The following is an 18,653-nucleotide window of genomic DNA, read 5'->3' as shown; positions in this document are numbered from 1 at the left end:
TATTGGGACACGCGCCTTTACACGCTCATGAACTTTAGTGGTATCCCAGTCTTATGCCCTGTGCACACGGTCAGACATTCCGACAACAAAATCCGTCGGATTTTTTCCGACGAATTTTGGCCCAAATTTGTCTTGCATACACACGGTCGCACAAAGTTGTCGGAAAATCCGATCGTTCAGAACGCGGTGGCGTAGAACATGTACGACGGGCCAATAAACGGGCCAGTAGCCAATAGCTTTTGTCTCGTAATTTATTCTGAGCATGCGTGGCACTTTGTCCGTCGGAATTGTCTACACACAGTCGGAATTTAAACGATCGGATTTTGTTGTCAGAAAATTTTAGATCCTGCTCTCAAACTTTGTGTGTGGGAAATTCAAACGGAAAAAGTCAGATGGAGTCCACACGCGATCGGATTTTCCGACAACAAGATCCGATCGCACATTTTCCGTCGGAAGGTCCGACCGTGTGTACAAGGAATTAGTCCGTAGGGTTCAATATTGAGTTGGCCCACCCTCTGCAGCTATAAAGGCTTCAACTCTTCTGGGGAGACTGTCCACAAGGTTTAGGAATGTGTCTATGGGAATGTTTGACCATTCTTCCAGAAGTTCATTTGTGAGGCTGAGGAGGCCTGGCTCGCAGTCTCCGCTTTAATTCATCTGAAAGGTGTTCTATCAGGTTGAGGGCAGGCCAGTTAAGTTCCTCCATCCCAAGCTCGCTCATCCATGTCTTTATGGACCTTGCTTGGTGCACTTGTCCAAATCATTTGGTGGAGGGGGGATTATGGTGGGGGGTTGTTTTTCAGGGGTTGGCCCCTTAATTTCAGTGAAGGTAACTCTTAGACCCCTTTCACACTGGGGCGTTTTTCAGGCATTTTTCATGCGCTTTAGCGTTAAAAAATACGCCTGAAAGAAGCCGCAACTGCAATCCCAATGTAAAAGCCCGAGTGCTTTCACACCGAGATCCCTTTCATACTGGGGCGTTTTTCAGGCGCTTCAGTGTTAAAAAATACGCCTGAAAGAAGCTGCAACTGCAATCCCAATGTAAACACCCGAGTGCTTTCACACCAAGGCGCTGCGCTGGCAGGGCGTCAAAAAAAGTCCTGCAAGCAGCTTCTTTGCAGCGCTTTTGGAGCGGTGAATAAAGCGCCCCTTCCCATTGAAATCAATGGGAAGCGCCTGTAAAATGCCTGAAAAACGCCTGAAAAACGCTATTGGCAGCAGCGTTTTGTGGGCGCTTTTAACCCTTTATTTGGCCACTAGCAGGGGTCGAAAAACGCTGGTTAAGCGCTGCTAGTTTAAGTGGCGCTTTACGAGCGTTTTTCGGGCGCTGACATTGTGAAAGGGTTCTTAAAGCACTTGGGCTTTCACATTGGGACTGCAGATGAGGCTTCTTTCAAGCGCTTTACAGGCACTTTTTTTAACGCTAAAGCGCCTGAAAAACGCCTGAAAAACGCCCCAGTGTGAAAAGGGTCTTAAGGCGTCAGCATACCAAGACATTTTGGAAAATGTCATGCTCCCAAATTTGTGGAAACAGTTTAGGGCCCCTTCCTTTTCCAACATGACTGCGCACCAGTGCTCAAAGCAAGGTCCATAAAGACATGGAAGATGGGGTTTGGGTAGAGGAACTTGACTGGCCTAGCACAGAGTCAGAGTCCTGACCTCAACCCGATATAGACTGCGAGCCAGGCCTTCTCATCCAACATCAGTGCCTGACCTCACAAATGTGCTTCTGAAAGAATGGGCAAACATTTCCATAGACCCACTCCTCAACCTTGTGGACAACCTTCAAAAAAGAGTTTAAGCTGTTATAGCTGCAAAAGGGTGGGCCAACTCAATATTGAACCCTACAGACTAAGACGCCAATAAAGTTCCTGTGAGTGTAAAGGCAGGTGTCCCAATACTTTTGGCAATATAGTGTATATTATATTTACCTGTTTTCAATTTTTTACATTTCCTCATATACATCCTGGTTTACATGACAAGGTGAATGAAGTCATACACCCCATGAGTCTTCAGGAGGGGAGGAGGGGTTTTCTCAGGTAAGCACACCTTCTTGCCTGCATGCCTGAGCTAAGGGTAGTTGGATTCCAGGAAGTTAATGCTACATGAATCATCTGCTCTTACTCAACATGGACATGGCCAGAAATGCTAGGGGGTGTTTTTCAAAGTGATTTTTCAGCAAAGTGAGACATAGATGGATGGGGGAGTTTGCGCTGAATGTTAAAAAATTGATTAAATAGCGTTTTTTGTTTGTGTTGCTCAGATGCAGTTTAGTTCTGCTTTAAGTTTGGAATGAGAGCTGAGAATCATTGTAAGTGTCTCTCACTGAGAAGTAATTGGGGCACCATAGCAGGAAGTGGTCCAAAAATACCCCCTGGTCACATTGCTGGCACAGTCTACTCTTCCTGGGCTTGTAGGTCTGTCTGTGCCATCCTGATTGTGTTTTCCGGTGCTATGCCCTCAGTCTGTGTGTCTCTATTTGGGATCTTGCAGCCTCTCCAGTCACGAGGCCAGTTTGTAGTCTGTCTGTATTGACTAGTAAGTAGTTAGTTTTTATGAGATTCTTATTTCTTCTTCAATTTTCTGACATGTTTCTCTTTGGAATTGTTCATTATGGCCTTTATTTAAGATTTTGTCAGGCTGCATTGTTGATAGTTTTTGTTGGACAAGGGGCTAATTTGTTATTGGCTTTGGTTGTGAGACTTTCTGGTGGTATGAGTTTGGCTGCTGTTTTGTAGGTGATCCTAATATGACAATGCCCTTGTCCGTACTGCAAGCAGTATAGGAAATCTGACCAGTTCAGTCCTTCATTGCTGGGGGTGCTCCAATGGACTTGGAGGAGGTGCTCGCAGAATTCTGGATTCAGTATTTCTGTTGGGCTGGAGTCCCATTTGGGTAGGTGACAGAACCTCATACTTCACTGCCATAAAGGAGGAATGGCAGAATGACACTATTGAAGATTACTTAACCCTTTCCCGCCGAGCGTACGCACATCTGCGTACTCGGCTTCCGGGGGTTATACCGGGATGATGCCCGCACCTGCAGGCATCATCCCGGTACCGTTTTTTACAGCAGGCGATTGGCTATCCAGGCATAACAACCGATGCGGCTAAAAGCCGCTCGGCTGTTATGCCGGAGGAGCGGGAGGGGACGTCCCCCCCTCCCGCCGCCTCTCGCCGCTGTTACCGGTGCTCCCGCTCGATCGGGAGCACCGATTAGAGATCCGTCGGCTCTGGCTGCTGGGGAGGAACTGGAACGAAGCCGTAATCGGCTTCGTTCCAGTCTCCTCATCGTAAACACGGAAGCGACGTCATGACGTCACTTCCCGTTTACTCGGCTGCCAATGGCGCCGGTTTTAAAAAAATATCCGGTATTCAGAATCGCCGTTTTCGGCGATCTGAATACATTGAAGTGTAAAGGAGGGGTGGGGGGTCTTTTAGACCTCCGATCCCTCCATAAAGAGTACCTGTCACTACCTATTACTGTCACAAGGGATGTTTACATTCCTTGTGACAGCAATAAAAGTGATCAAATTTTTTTTTTTTCTTTTAAACGATTTAGTCATTTAAAAATAAATAAAATAAATAAAAAAATAAAAAAATAAATTTTCAAAGCGCCCGCCGTCCCCGCGAGCTCGCGAAGCAAAGAAAACGCATACGGAAGTCACGCCCGCGTATGTAAACGGTGTTAAAATCACACATGTGAGGTATCGCCGCGATCGTCAGAGCGAGAGCAATAATTCTAGCAGTAGACCTCCTCTGTAACGCTAACCTGGTAACCGTAAAAATTTTTTAAAGCGTCACCTATTGAGATTTTTAGGTACCGTACTTTGTCGTCAATCTACAAGTGCGCGCAATTATAAAGTGTGACATGTTTGGTATCTATTTACTCGGCGTAACATTATCTTTCACATTTCGCAAAAAAATTGGGCTAATTTTACTGTTTTGTTTTTTTTTATTCATGAAAGTGTCCCTTTTCCCAAAAAGTTGCGTTTAAAACACCACTGCGCAAATACCGTGTGACATAAAATATTGCAACAATCGCCGTTTTATTCTCTAGAGCCTCTGCTAAAAAAATATATATAATGTTTGGGGGTTCCAAGTAATTTTCTAGCAAAAAATATGGATTTTAACTTGTAAACACCAAATTCCAAAAATAGGCTTAGTCATGAAAGGGTTAAACTTGCAGGCTGGCCCCTTTTGCAGGTATAGCTATGCACAATATTAAAAATAAGTGTCTATACTGTTTAAAATCCAGTAATACACTGTCTTACCTTGCTCTGCTCTGCTCTGCAGATGCTCAGTTGCTCTCCATTTTTAGGCACTGACAAATTTGTGGAGGCCGATCTGCTGACAGCCTTAACGCAGAATTAAACTCTCCTATTCTTTACAGCCAAGGGAGCTGTTTCTGTTTGATCTGTAACTGCAATCGCACTTCACATGTGATCAGTTATGGCAACGGTCATTTGATGGTTTGACAGTTTGGTTGAGGACACAAACAAATGTGAGGCCGCGTACACACGCGCGGACTGTTCGCCCAACTTTGTCCGTCCAACAGTTTCGGCAAACAGTCCGCTCAAACTTAGCATGGACGGACATGGCCACACACGACGGACGAACAGTTTGCTGAAACCGTGCGCGATGACGTGAACGGCACGTACGACGGGACGAAAAATACGACGTCCTATACACTGCATTATAGCTTTCGGCGTGAAAATCCTTTCTGAGCACACGAGCGGGCTGTTCGCTGAAACAAGGTTTCAGCGGACAGTTTTTCGGAAATTCCGAAAAACCTTGTCCGTCCAACTGTCCGCTGAAACTGTCCGCTGAAAGCCCACACACGAGCGGACTGTCCGCCCAAACACTGTTCAGCGGACAAAGTTGGGCGAACAGTCCGCCCGTGTGTACGCGGCCTTACAGTTAGCAATCCCAGCATTCCAGGAATGTGTCACAGAATTGCTTCCCACACGCCGCTTGAGTGCTTCCGCCATGTATTTCTTCCTCCAGTCTGAGTATAGAAATTAGATATTATAGCTACATATTACAACCAAGAACTAGGCAGGACTTGTTTGGCTGCAAAGTGAATGTATCTGTTTTTCGATGGGTTTAGTTCCACTTTAAGATTTACTTTTGTTCAGGGGCTCTGGGCTTCAGCAAAATAGCCGCCTTCATCAAGAAGGAACAGGAGCAATGCTGGAGGCAATTTAAAGCACACACTCATTTTGATAGTATAATTATTAATGTGGAATTGCTAAAGAACATTATTTTTTCATCATGTTGTTATGGGTAAAGTTTCATTTTATGAGACTTTTACTGGTGGTTTTAGGTGGTACAGCTGTCTTCTGATGGCATAGATGGTTTTGTATGTCTTTCAGGGCCTGTATGGCTGGCTTAAAACTTTGTGTTTGTTTTTTTTTAGTTTTTCCCTTTTGCCTCTCTCTTTTAAATTTTTATAAGCAAAAGCCCTTATTTATTAAATAAATACTTATGAATAACTGGCTCCTCTGAGTGGCTTAACACTGTCAAGCTGCGCCCACCATATATCTGTATGTATACTCAATGGTTCATATTATACTCAATGGTTCATATTGTCATCCCTCTGTCGTCTAGACAATAAGAGTGGTAAATATGCTGGCTACACCTAGTCTCAGCTTGGCAGGAGTCACTGACCACCACTCATAAAGAGGATATTTGATCAGAACCTTTTTCTCTTGCAGGTGATGGTGGTGTTAGGTTTCCGCGTCCTCATCATGGGAGGCTCTATGCCATTGTTCTCAGAGCAAGACAATCCGGCTTCCTTCTCACCTTACATCCTCACCAGGTATGTGGAAGAGCCATGGCCCAAGGCCAACACAGTGTTTCTTTGTCTCTGGCAGCTGGATAGGAGCTCTGTCCTGTCTCTGCAGGCTGTATTAGCAGTTCTCAAGAATGTAAAGTGTAATTCAGCCATGTTTGGGTGTGAATAGGTAATGAAGACCTGTCACAGACTTACTGACAAAATACAGCATAGCTTCCAAATGTGTATCTAATCCTAGAAAAGTCAAGTTTCCCCTGCTAATTGGAGATTTGTAGCTCTGACTTAGCAGGGGGCATCTTGGACCTCTGCAGAGAGACCACTGTTTCCCTTTATAGAGCAAGGGTCCTTCTTTGGAGCATTCTGGCAGGACACAGGCTTTTCTACTCAGATGGCTTTGCAAAGAAAATGAACTGCAAGGCTTTGGACAGATTTAGTTTTTATGCACCTGGAATATTTGTAGCTGTGTAAACTGAAGGTTTAGATGGACTTTAAAGTGGATGTAAACCCTCACATATACCCAGTGAAGTGAACAGCCTCAGATGATACACAGAGATGAAACAAATCTCCCTAGATAAGTTTTACATGTATATCTGCTGTCTTCAGCTTTATATATTCTTTAGAAATTTCACATCTGTTAGAGATTTTTTCTTCCTGTTCAGTACTGGAAGTGAAGTCTGGGCATACAGCCGATTGGAGGAAAGGCACGCACCCCCACTCCACATAGGCAGAGACTTTCAGAGCTGTTGTATGAATAGATCAGCTCTCTGCTAATCTATTTTTTTAGCAACCTCCCTAGACAAAAAAATTCAGGTTGGTTTATCTCAGTCATGCTGATAACAGAAGAACACACTATTGCGATGGCAGACATTGCATGTAATTCGCAGCTCACTGCTGTTCACATTACATGCGATGTCTGTGCAGGTGCGATGTCAGCCATACAGATAGTATGGCTGATATCGCACAGCATTTGGTCCAAATACGCACAGGACCCTTTTTTCTGTTCGGACCAGAATCGGATCGTATGTGTGTTCACACATATGCGATCCGATTCATGTCCGAACTGTCAGTTCGCAGTGCGATATGCGAGCTGAAATGGGGGTGTCGTTAACATATAATGACACTCCCCAGCAGTTCACATATGGCAGTGTGAACTGCCGTGTGTGTCGGGTGCGATGTGGGAACCCGCAGTTGATTTGCAGGGTTCTCGCATCACAATAGTGTTAACCAGCCCTTAGGGCTTTGCAGAGAGAAAAGAAAACACATATGTGCCCAGATAAATTTCATGAATCGGGTTTACATCTACTTTAAGGGCTCTTTCACAATGGTGCCGTTATAGAAGCTCCCCCTCAATGCAGTGTGTCATATTTCCCGAAGATGTTTCTTGGCGGTGATCGCTGTCGAAGACATCTGATGATTCTGCAAGTCTTAAAGCGGTGGTAAACGTTAAATTAAAAAAAAAATGTTCTCCCTGCAAGGCAAAGGCACAATGTGCTAGTATGCATCGTATTCTAGCACATTATGAAAAACGTACCTTGAAACTAAGCCCTCCAGCAACATGCTGTCACTGCTGCAGAGGCTTCCATCTTCACCCGGTCTTTTATCTGGGTTCGCAGGCTGCGGCTGCTTGGGAGCTCTGAAGGAATGGCACGGGTATGCTGTTCCATCAGAGTGCATGCGACAGTGACGTCACCAACTGCTGCTTACTAGAATATCTCCTAAACGGTGCATATTTAGGAGATATTAATTTAACCTACAGGTAAGCTTTATTATAAGCTTACCTGTAGGTTAAAATACAAATGGAGAGTTTACTACCACTTTAAGCTGCAGTCTCCAGCATTTCTTGCAGGTCCGCCAACTCTTCATAGGTCAAATACTGCCATTCTCTATAAAGGAGGGCTGGTCAGTATCCATTAGTGACCTCATCACAAATGTCACATGACCCATGACCCTAAACTACAAGGTTTCACATAATGGCCTTCAATTCCTCTGTCTTGCAGGTTCCTGACTTTCTCCTACATCCTGGCATTCAATGCCTGCCTGCTTCTGGCTCCCATCACCATGTGCTATGACTGGCAGGTGGGCAGTATACCCCTTCTTCATTCCCTCTGGGACAGACGGAACTTGGAGACACTTGTCCTGTTGGTGGTACTCTTATCCCTTGGCCTGCACTGCCTGGTGGCAAGAAAGGTACTTTCTTTACTTTGATATTATCAAAGAGAACCAGTCATCTGTAAACAAATCTCAGGAGTGCACAGTGCCAAGTGTAGTCTAATACAGTCCAGTCCTTCTCTGTCCCCCTTTAGACAATGTTCTTATTCAATTTTCTTTAGATTTACCTTCAACTATGTAGTGCAAGGGCCTGCCTGATTACATATACATTGAAAGTGTTTGGGTTTGACCTCATATTATACAGTTTTGGTAAATCTAAAGGAAAATTGAATAAGACAGTTTTATAATGTATGGCCAGCCTTAGACATCACATTGCCATAAGTATACAGACCCTTTGAAACAACACTTGAAATTTAATTCAGGTGCCAATTTCTCTTGATTGTTGCTGAGCTGTTTCTATACCTTGATTGGAGTCCAGCTGTGGTAAATTACATAAATTGATTGGACCTGTTTTGGAAAGGCACACACCTCTGTATAAAGACCAGCTGACAATGCATGCCGTATCAGAGCAAAAGCCATGAGGTCAAAGGAACTGCCTGCAGAGCTCAGAGTAGGGCCGCTGATAAGCCAGTACAGCCAGCATTCCTGTACTGGGCCCAGACCTCATCAGTTCAAAAGGGGGCCTGAGCAGGAGGTCCTGCTGTACTGTCTTATTCCTGACACCTCTTGTGGTTCCCCCTGCAGCAATGCTAACGTATCCCTCTACAGCTGCACAGCAGGGGGATTGGTTCTAGTATCTGTGCCCTCCCCCCTCCACCTCTCAGATCATCCCAATCCCTCGGCTAATCGGCCCTCCCTGTGAGGCTGCCTGCTTTCTCCTGCTATCCACACCCCCCTGTGTGCCCTTTCCCACACAGGACTGCTGGCTTCCTTTCTCTTCTCTCCCTCCCGCTGGCAGCTGCTGAGGGCACACACAGGGGTAATTTTAGGATGGTGACCTCGTTCACACATAGAACTTTATGAAGTCAATAAAGTTTTATCTTTTAGATTTAGCAGATATTTTGTTGTGCTTGTGTCCACTTATAATGATTTTAGTGTATTTTTAGCAAAAATGTAATTTGATATTTTCCCTAAATGTCTTTCAGGACATTACCTGAAAGAGTGGCTCCTCCCACTTGTGGATAGGAAACACACCTCCACCAAACCTTAAAAGGAGGCTCCTTCCCACATGTGGCCAGTTTTTGTGTTTCCTCCGGCAGGGAACACGTAGTGGAGAGTCAGGAGCTCTCAAGGAACAAAAAAACAAAGAAAAGGCGCCTCTAAGTGTAGAATTAAAAGCTGTTTAATTTCCCAAAAAAGGGTTAAAAACACTTACAAGATATGTAGACTGGCAGAGCATATCATTAATAACCATGTAGGTGGTCTGACATGAAGGCAGTGGTCACTGGCATATACAAGTTCTTTAGGCTGTGTGTGGCCAGTAGCGGGGGGGGGGGGGGGGGTCCAGGGGATGCCAACGGGAAAACCAGCAGAGAGCTCCAAGAGAACTGACAGGCCAGCCCACAATCACAGTCTCAAAACACGAGGATCCCGGAAGTGACGTTAACGGCAGGAGACAATAACCAGCAACCAGCGTGGACCACAAACAGGAAGCAAAACAGGAAGCAGTCATCAAAGAGGGACGCATTTCGGAACTTCTCATTGGTTCCTTTGTCAACGAGCCTATGAGAAGTTCCGAAACGCGTCCCTCTTTGATGACTGCTTGCTGTTTTGCTTCCTGTTTGTGGTCCACGCTGGTTGATGGTTATTGTCTCCTGCCGCTGACGTCACTTCCGGGATCCTCGTGTTTTGAGACTGTGATTGCAGGCTGGCCTGTCAGTTCTCTTGGAGCTCCCTGCTGGTTTTCCTGTTGGCATCCCCTGGACCCCCCGCTACTGGACACACACAGGCTAAAGAACTGGTATATGCCAGTGACCACTGCATTCATGCCGGACCACCTACATGGATATTAATGATATGCTCTGTCAGTCTACATATCTTGTAAGTGTTTTTAACCCTTTTTGGGGAAATTAAACAGCTTTTAATTCTACACTTAGAGGCGCCTTTGCTTTGTTTTTATGTTTCCTATTCAGAGATTGCTTCTCTCCATAAGTGCAGCCCTAATTGGGGAATATACCCTATCATAGACTTTCTGGTTCATAAAGACATCTGGTTTTGCTTGGTTCTAAAGTTCAGAGCGCCCTTACAAACTGTATCAGTAGCTCTCAAGGTGCTGTCAGGCTCCCTGCTCCAACATATTGTTCTTTCCCTACCTCAGAGAGCCAGTTCCTCCCATTTCCACAGGCTGATGCAGAAGCTGTTGGATGGGCTCCTTCTCCCTCGTCAGTGCTTGAGGAGAGCTGGGACTGCGCTAAAGGGCTGCCAGGCGGTGGCGAGTGACGGCGGACATCATTTTTTTGTTTCAGGTCCGGCCGCTTCTCTGAATGCCCCCGCCATCTTGGGATGGGCAGCCAGAGGACTGCATCCACTGGAAGTGAGTTAACCGGAAGTGGGGCGGAATCCTAGGAGCGGGTGCATGGGGTCATTTCCACCAGAAAGCGCAGGGGGAGAAGGGAGGAACAGGTCTGGTGCCTATATTTCTGCTTCCAGGCCGGCACAGAGGCGCTAATGGAGTCTGGAACCATTAGCCACATACATTGCGCTGCAGTACCAGGATGTATTCGGGAGCCGCAGCAAGTAGGACAGGCACAGGCACCAGCAAGACCCAGGTAAGGGGCAACTGTTATTTTGAGGTCTCTCTCTCTCCCTTTCTCTTCAGTGGGATTTGAGTTTGGTTTCCCCCTGGTGGCAGGGCCTGCCTGGGCATGGGAAACTTTTGGTTTTCTCACTGTGCACCTGTGGTGAGCATATTGGAAGAGTTCAGGCTGACTCCCTAGGATGGTTTTGTTTTTCTGTTCCTTTTTTCCCTTGTCACGGCAGACCAAGAGCTCTGACCCAGGGGTTAAAAGAAAATGCCCTTCATGCAAAGCAAAATTACCTGAAGGCTGGAAAAAGACACTATGTCAAGCATGCAATGACACTTTAGTTAAGGAAGAGGCTTCTTCCGCATGTAGCGATTTGCTTGCATCAATCAAAAAGGAACTGGATGCCACCATTCAATCCTCTTGATCTTCGCTTGCAAATCCATCCTTAAGTCAGCCGTCCACCTCAGAATCCTCTCAGAGCTCACTGGTAGTCCCGGCAGTGGAGGCTGAAGTAGGTCCTCATAACCGTGAAAGGACATTCCCCCTCACATTCTAAGGAAGAGTCAGATGAGGAGGAGGACCAGGTGGAAAATGCACCTTCTAAATATAAATTGTCTTTGGAGCAAGTAGACTGCCTACTAAGGGCAGTTTATGCTACCTTGGGCTTAGAGGAAGTGCGAAAAGAATTGCCTTGATGTATGCAGGACTCCGTGCGCCCAAAAATCATACTTTTACAGTTCACGCAGTAATTACTGAGACAATTAAGAAAGAATGGGCTGAACCAGAAAGAGAGCCTTGCTTCCAAAGGGCCCATAAAAGGAGGTTCCCATTCGATGAAGACCCAGCAGCACTTTGGAATAAAGTTACAAAACTCGATGCACTCTTTTCTCAGGTTTCAAGATTAACTGATCTGGCATTTGAGTACATGGAGGTTTTAAAGGATCCCATGGATAAAAAATGGATCAACAGCTTAAAAGGGCTTGGCAATCCATCATGGGCAACCTCAAACCAGCAATGACGACTACTTGTGTCTCTAGAAATATGGAATATTGGGTGAATCAGCTTAAAGCTCATATAATAGCTGATTCCCCCAAGCAAGAAACTCTTGATTCTTTTATGACATGGTCAGCAGCTGTAGCTTATGTTTCAGACGCATAAGCAGAATCTATTAGGATGACAGCAAAAGACACAGCCCTAACTAACTCAGTCAGAAGGGCGCTGTGGTTAAAAACTTGTCCGGGAGATGCGGCATCCAAAAACAAGTTATCTGGGCTCCCATTCTTAGGGGATCATCCCCCAGAAAGGTACTTTGTAACAAGCCTACCAAGACATGCAACAAAGACCCTAGCTATAAAGAACCTGTTAAAGGATATGAGATAACAAGGGGTTGTGACTCAGGTACCACGGGGGGAATGTTATCAGGGATTCTATTCCAATGTATTTCTGATAAAAAAAAAACATCCGTAAGTTTTCTATTAATCCTCAACTTAAAACCACTAAACAGATCAGTTCTATACAAGAGGTTTCATATGGACTCTATCTTCATGGTCAGAAACCTATTGGCCAAGGAGTGCTTCATGGCATCAATCGACCTACAAGATGCCTATCTGCACATCTCTATACCCCCTTAGCCTCAAAGATTCCTAAGGATGGCAATAAACATGGAGAATTAGGTGCTACTTCTGCAATTCAAGGTCCTTTCCTTTGGCGTTTCTTCTGCCCCACAAATATTTACAAAGGTGATGGAAAAAGCCCTTGCACCCCTCTGGCTTCAAGGGGTCGCAGTAATTCCATACCTGGACGACCTGCTCTTCTTTGCCCCTTCCAGGGAGAAATTGTTAGAAGACCTGGGCAAGGCCTGCAGTCATGTAGAAACCTTGGGTTGGATTGTAAATGTTCATAAGTCAAACTTCAATCCGGCTCAGAAAGGTAAAAATTCCAGGGAACCAAATAAGCTCAGTTGAGCAAAGAATTTTTCTTCCAGAAGAGAAAGAGATCAAAGTCCAAAATATCAAAGGTATGCTGTCTACAGACAAATCAGGAAATGTCAGTCAGAAGTGTTATGTCAGCCCTAGGAACTTTAACCTGGACTATGCCAGCCATTCAATGGGCAAGGCTACATTTCAGACCTCTTCAGAGTTTCTTCCTAAAGGCATGGAACCACAGGACAGAATCTCTGGACGCAAAGGTAGAGATTCCCACCAGAGTCAAATGATTGCTTTGGTGGTGGAAAAATCAGACAATTTCCATAAAAAAAGTGGTGACGATGGATGCCAGCATGTGGGGATGGGGGGCCCACTTGGATCAGAACTGAGCACAGGGAGAATGTTCCCGGTTCGAGGCAAAAAGGTCCTTAAATTGGGGGGAACTAAGGGCAGTCGCCTTAGCATTGGATGCCTTCTCTCCAATCCTCCAAATTTTCCATGTCCAGATTCTATCAGACAACGCCACTTCCATAGCCTACCTGAACAAGCAGGGAGGCACAAGAAGCAAAACTCTCAGTTGCTGGCATCAAAGATCCTAGAGTGTGCGGAAAATCATTTAATGTCCTTATCTGCAGTCCACCTCAAGGGCACACTAAATGTAGTGGCAGATTTTCTGAGCAGGAGATGGATTCAGGAGGCAGAATGGAGCTTGAATCCAGAAGTTTTTGGAATGGTCACCAGAGCCTGGGGCCATCCTGTTTGCGTCAGAAAAAAATGCACAGCTCCCGATTTTCTTTTAGATTCACAGAAATTACAGCTCTGAGGGGATAGATGCCTTGGCACATCCTTGGAACTTTCATCTGGGTTACGTCTTGTCCCTGTTCCAGCTAATTCCGTTAGTATTGAGGAAAATACAATAGGAAAAGGTGTCCGTAATCCTTAATACTCCATTCTGGCTAAAAAAGAGCCTGGTTTACCACTGTTCTGCAAATGGCAATCAAACCATTTTGGCAGCTACCTTCTACAGGGTCTGATACATCACCCGGATGTGGCCAGACTAAGCCTCACCACCTGCTATCTGAGAAACAATTGTTAAAGGACAAAGGTCTGACAGAACCCTTATGCCGCGTACACACGATCAAACAATCCGGTGGAAAAGTCCGGCAAACTCAAGTCCGCCAAACAATCCCCCCGTGTGTAGCCTCCGGCATACTTTTTTGACCCGAAAGTACGGCAGACTTAGAATGCCGTGTTGCACACCAATCTTCCCGGCGGACTCGCATTTCGGCGAACAATCCGGCCGTGTGTATGCCAGTCCGCCGTACTTTTGAAATGAGCGGACTTTTCCCGCCCGGAGAAAAGTCCGCTCATTTCGAGCGGGTCTCCAGGTAGGCGGGGCCCGCGAAGGAGACGTCGCTGGCCCCGCCGCCTGGTATGGACTTAAAGGGGAACCCCAACGCCAAAAAAAATCGGCGCGGGGGTCCGCCCCAAGTCCACAACAGACCCTTGTCCGAGCACGCTACCCTGGCCGGCCAGGAAAGGGGGGCGAGCGAGCGCCCCCCCTCCTGAGCCGTACCAGGCCGCGTGCCCTCAACATGGGGGATGCCTTGGGGAAGGGGGGGCCGCGCGGCCCCCCCACCCCAAAGCACCTTGTCCCCATGTTGATGAGGACAAGGGCCTCTTCCCGACAACCCTTGCCGTTGGTTGTCGGGGTCTGCGGGCGGGGGGCTTATCGGAATCCAGGAGCCCCCTTTAATAAGGGGGCCCCCGGATACCGGCCCCCCACCCTATGTGAATGAGTATGGGGTACAATGTACCCCTACCCATTAACCTGTAAAATAAAAGTACAAAAAAAAACACAACACACGAGATAAAATACTTTATTGCACAGCTCCGGGGGTCTTCCGTCTTCGGGGGGGGTCTTCTCGCCGGACTCCTCCGCTATCTTCTTGTAGCTCTTTTGCTAGCGGAGGAGTCCGGCTTTCTTCCTCGCCGCCGGCCTCTTCTTCCGACTTCGGGGGTCTTGTCCCCCTCTTCGGTTCTTCTGCCGGGCCACCGCGCCTTCTTATAGCTCTTTTACAGGAGGTGGCCCGGTCTTCTGTCGCCGCCGCCGCCGCCTTCCGTTCTTCTTCTTCTTCTTCCTCTTCTCCAGGAGACGTTGACTCGACGATCTCTCCGGCCGCAATGCCAGGGACGTGCTGCGCGGCCACTTACATAGGGACAAGGGGCGGTGTCACCCTCGCTCGCCCCCCTTTCCTGGCCGGCCAGGTAGCGTGCTCGGACAAGGGTCTGTTGTGGACTTTGGGGGGAGCCCCACGCCGATTTTTTTCGGTGTTGGGGTTCCCCTTTAAGTCCATACCAGGCGGCGGGGCCAGCGACGTCTCCTTCGCGGGCCCCGCCTACCTGGAGACGCGCTCGAAATGAGCGGACTTTCCTCTGCATGTGTGGGCGAGTCCGTTCATTTAAAAAGTAGGGCGGATAGTACGGCGGACTTAGTACGCCGTATTAGTACGCCGTATTAGTCAGCTCAAAAAGTGCCGTGTGTGGGCAAGTAGCCCGTTCGGAAAGTCCGACGGACAGTCTGGCGGGAAGTCCGCCAGACTAAGTACGTCGGACATACCGCTACGTGTGTACGCGGCTTTAGTAACCACTTTACTTTTCAGTAGAAAGACAGTAACTAGAGGCATTTATGCTAAATATTGGAAGGTCTACAACTCCTGGTGTCGTTCGAGAAATAGAACTGTAGAAAATTTGGTGTCAGTATACAAAATGGTGCAGACAAGGGCCTTGCAGTCAGCACACTTTTTCTGGAGAGACCAGTCTCTTCTGAGCCCTTGGTCACAAGATTTGTTAAGGCACTTACTAGATCTAGATCAGCTCCAACTAAGCATTTTCCCAAATGGGATCTATCAGTGGTCCTGCAAGCTCTCAGAAAGGAACCTTTTGAACAGTTGCCAGCAATATCTCTAAGAAATCTAACCTTTAAGACTTTTTTTCTAGTTGCAACTACATCGGCAAGGAGAATTGGTGAACTGGGTTAAAGAACCCTTCTTATCCATCTACCCAGATAGGATTATACTTAAAACAGATCTGGGGTTTTTACCAGAAGTAACATCAGTTCACAACAGGTCGCAAGCGATCACCCTACCAACCTTTTGCTCAAACCCTTCGGGGGAAAAAGAAAGCCAAGTTCACAATTTGGATCTGAGAAGAACTCTATTACATTACTTTGAAGTAACACAGGATTTAAGGTCTTTGGACTCTTTGTTTGTACTTTTTTAAGGCAAAAAGAAGGGCCACCAAGCATCAAAGGGGTCAATTGCTGGATGGCTTAAATCCGCTATTCTGGCAGCCTACTCCCAGTCGGGGCTATCTCCCCCACTGGGAATTCAAGCACATTCTACCAGGGCCACTACATGGGCAGAAAAAGCTGGTCAAGTTACTTAACGTTTGTCCGTCATTAAAGACTGGATCTTCAGTCAGCAAATGATCAGGCTTTGGGCAGAAAGGTCCTGCAGGCTGTGGTCCCTCCCTAGTTGGTAAGTCTTGTTTATCTTCTCAGGTGCTGTCCTGAAAGACGTTTAGGGAAAATTCAAGTTAGACTTACTGAGAAACTTGTTTTTCAGCAGTCTTTTAGGACAGCAACAACCCGCTCTTATTGTTTGATTTTATGCTGGGACTAACCATATTCTGATTATCTGTTCACTTGGGCCGGAGCTCCTCTACTACTACTAAAAAGCAATACAGGGAACATGACAACATGTCATGACAACATGACAACCTCGCCCAACGAGGTTGTCATGTTCCCTGTATTGCTTTTTAACGTGATCACGTTTTTATTTTACATTTTATTTAATTTTTTATTGTTCATGCTGGTTTTATGCCAATAAACAGCGATTCACATATTTTTTTAAACCTACACTATGGGAAGCTGTTTTTCTTTTTCATTTTGCATATGATCCCTATCACAAGTTTGGCTTTACATTCTGCCAAACTATTGGCTGGAATTTCCCTCTTTTGCCATCTTATTTGGATCTCTGGAGAAGAAGATTGGAACTTCCGTGAGGATGCAGACCTTTCCTTTATTGGCCTGAGGATCCACAGTCCTTCCAGTAGTGGACAGACCTGTGCGGTTCCATCGAGGTTCCATTTATACATGCCTGTATGACCTAGTGTTTACGCACAGGTCCAGTGGTTCCGGTAAGAGTACCCATTTTTTTACCTACCTTGATGTCACTGAATGAAATCTTTCTGGGATTACTTCTTGGTTTATACACTGTGTGAATTACCACATCCGAACTTCTTGGTTTATACACTGTGTGAAATACCACATCCGAACTTCACATTTGAGCTTCACAAATTTCAAAGACTTATTTATCAGTTTGAGATTTGGACTTTATTTTTTTAGTGCTAGACACTTCACATTTTTATATCACCTTTTTAGAGCTACATTGTTGTTTTTTGTTTATATGAATTTGGTCACAATCGTGTGTAGCTGCTTATTTTCACTTGTTTTTGGTTAGCGCATATACTTTTTCCTTTATTTGATTCTTGCAAAATAGCTCAAGCTCTGTCAGATTGGATGGAGAACGTCTGTGAACAGAAATTTTCAAGTCTTGCCACAGATTCTCAATTGGATTTAGATCTGGACTTTGACTAGGCTATTCTAACACATGAATATGCTTTGATCCAAACCACAAATCACAAACTGCAAACCAAACTTCTTATGGCTTTCTTTTAGCAATGGCTTTCTTTTTGCCACACTTCCAAAAAGGCCAGATTTGTGGAGTGCATTGCTAATAGTTGTCCTGTGGACAGATTCTTCCACCTGAGCTGTGGATCTCTGCAGCTCCTCTAGAGTTACCATGGGCCTCTTGGCTGCTTCTCTGATTAATGCTCTTCTTGCCCGGCCTTTCAGTTTAGGTGGACGGCCATGTCTTGGTAGGTTTGCAGTTGTACCATACTCTTTCCATTTTCGGATGATGAATTGAACAGTGCTCCGTGAGATGTTTAAAGCTGGGGATTTTTTTTTATAATCTAACCCTGCTTTAAACTTCTCCACAACTTCATATCCTGACCTGTCTGATGTGTTCCTCAGCCTTCATGATGCTGTTTGTTCACTAACATTCTCTAAAAAATCTTGGAGGGCTTCACAGAACAGCTGTATTTATACTAAGATTAAATTACACACAAATGTACTCTATTTACTAATTAGGTAACTTCTGAAGTTAAGTGGTCCCACCAAATTTTAGTTATAGAAGGTATCAGAGTAAAGGAAGCTGAATACAAATTCACGCCACGCTTTTTTGATATTTATTTGTAAAAAAAAAATGCAAACCATTTATCATTTTCCTTCCACGTCACAATTATGTGCCACTTTGTGTTGGTCTATCACATAAAATCCCAATAAAATATATTTAAGTTTTTGGTTGTAACATGACAAAATGTGAAAAATGTCAAGGGGTATGAATTCTTTTTCAAGGCACTGTATCTCTAATGCCAACTTTAACCCTAATGCTGTTCCCTGTGCTGTGTTCATTATGAGGAGCTTACACCATCCCTTTTTTTAAAATTTATTTTAAATTATCAAGAATGTAAGAGGAGAAGCCAGAAAACACAAAAGAAGGAAGGGAACAACCAAAACTCCCTGATGGACAGAAACAGAGTCAGGAATAGTAATAAAACGATCTTGCTGTTGGAGAATCCAAGTTATATACAAAGCTAGGGGTAGATTCAGCCAACCAGGCTCCCCTGACTCCTTTAATGACTGTAAATTCTCTTTAACAGGAAATTATATTTTTTTTCTGTCAGGAAAACATAACAATATTAACTTAGAAACTGTGCTGACTGAAAATACAGGTTCCCTTTAATGGCTATAGCTTGTCATGATTTGAACAGGACAAGGGCACCACTCCCTTAGACACTGGGTTGATTGATAGCAATTTCTTACAATAAGTACAGGACTTTTTCTTGATCCTTTTCCTCCCTCCGCCATCACCTCCTCCATATTTGATCGTTATCATCATACCAGGAAGTTTGTTCAATCTTTTCTCTCAAACAAACTCCTGGAAACTTTCTC

At 45.4% G+C, this 18,653-nt stretch overlaps 1 protein-coding gene across 3 annotated transcripts in view; it reads left to right on the top strand.

The window, feature by feature from the left end:
* TMTC1 (transmembrane O-mannosyltransferase targeting cadherins 1) overlaps window positions 1–18,653 on the top strand; it is a 113,028-nt gene that overhangs the window by 35,928 nt on the left and 58,447 nt on the right. For all 3 annotated transcript variants that reach the window (XM_077469006.1, XM_077469007.1, XM_077469008.1), the window contains exons 7-8: window positions 5,717–5,820; window positions 7,794–7,983. In XM_077469006.1, coding sequence (XP_077325132.1) covers window positions 5,717–5,820; window positions 7,794–7,983 — 294 coding nt within the window. The remainder of the gene's footprint in view (window positions 1–5,716; window positions 5,821–7,793; window positions 7,984–18,653) is intronic.

This window comes from Lithobates pipiens, unplaced genomic scaffold, assembly GCF_037356315.1.
Source record: "Lithobates pipiens isolate NorthernLeopardFrog02 unplaced genomic scaffold, aLitPip1_a1.2 Scaffold_8, whole genome shotgun sequence".
NCBI classification, from domain to species: domain Eukaryota; kingdom Metazoa; phylum Chordata; class Amphibia; order Anura; family Ranidae; genus Lithobates; species Lithobates pipiens.
Note: the sequence above shows the minus strand (reverse complement) of the source record. Positions and strands in the feature narration are given on the sequence as shown.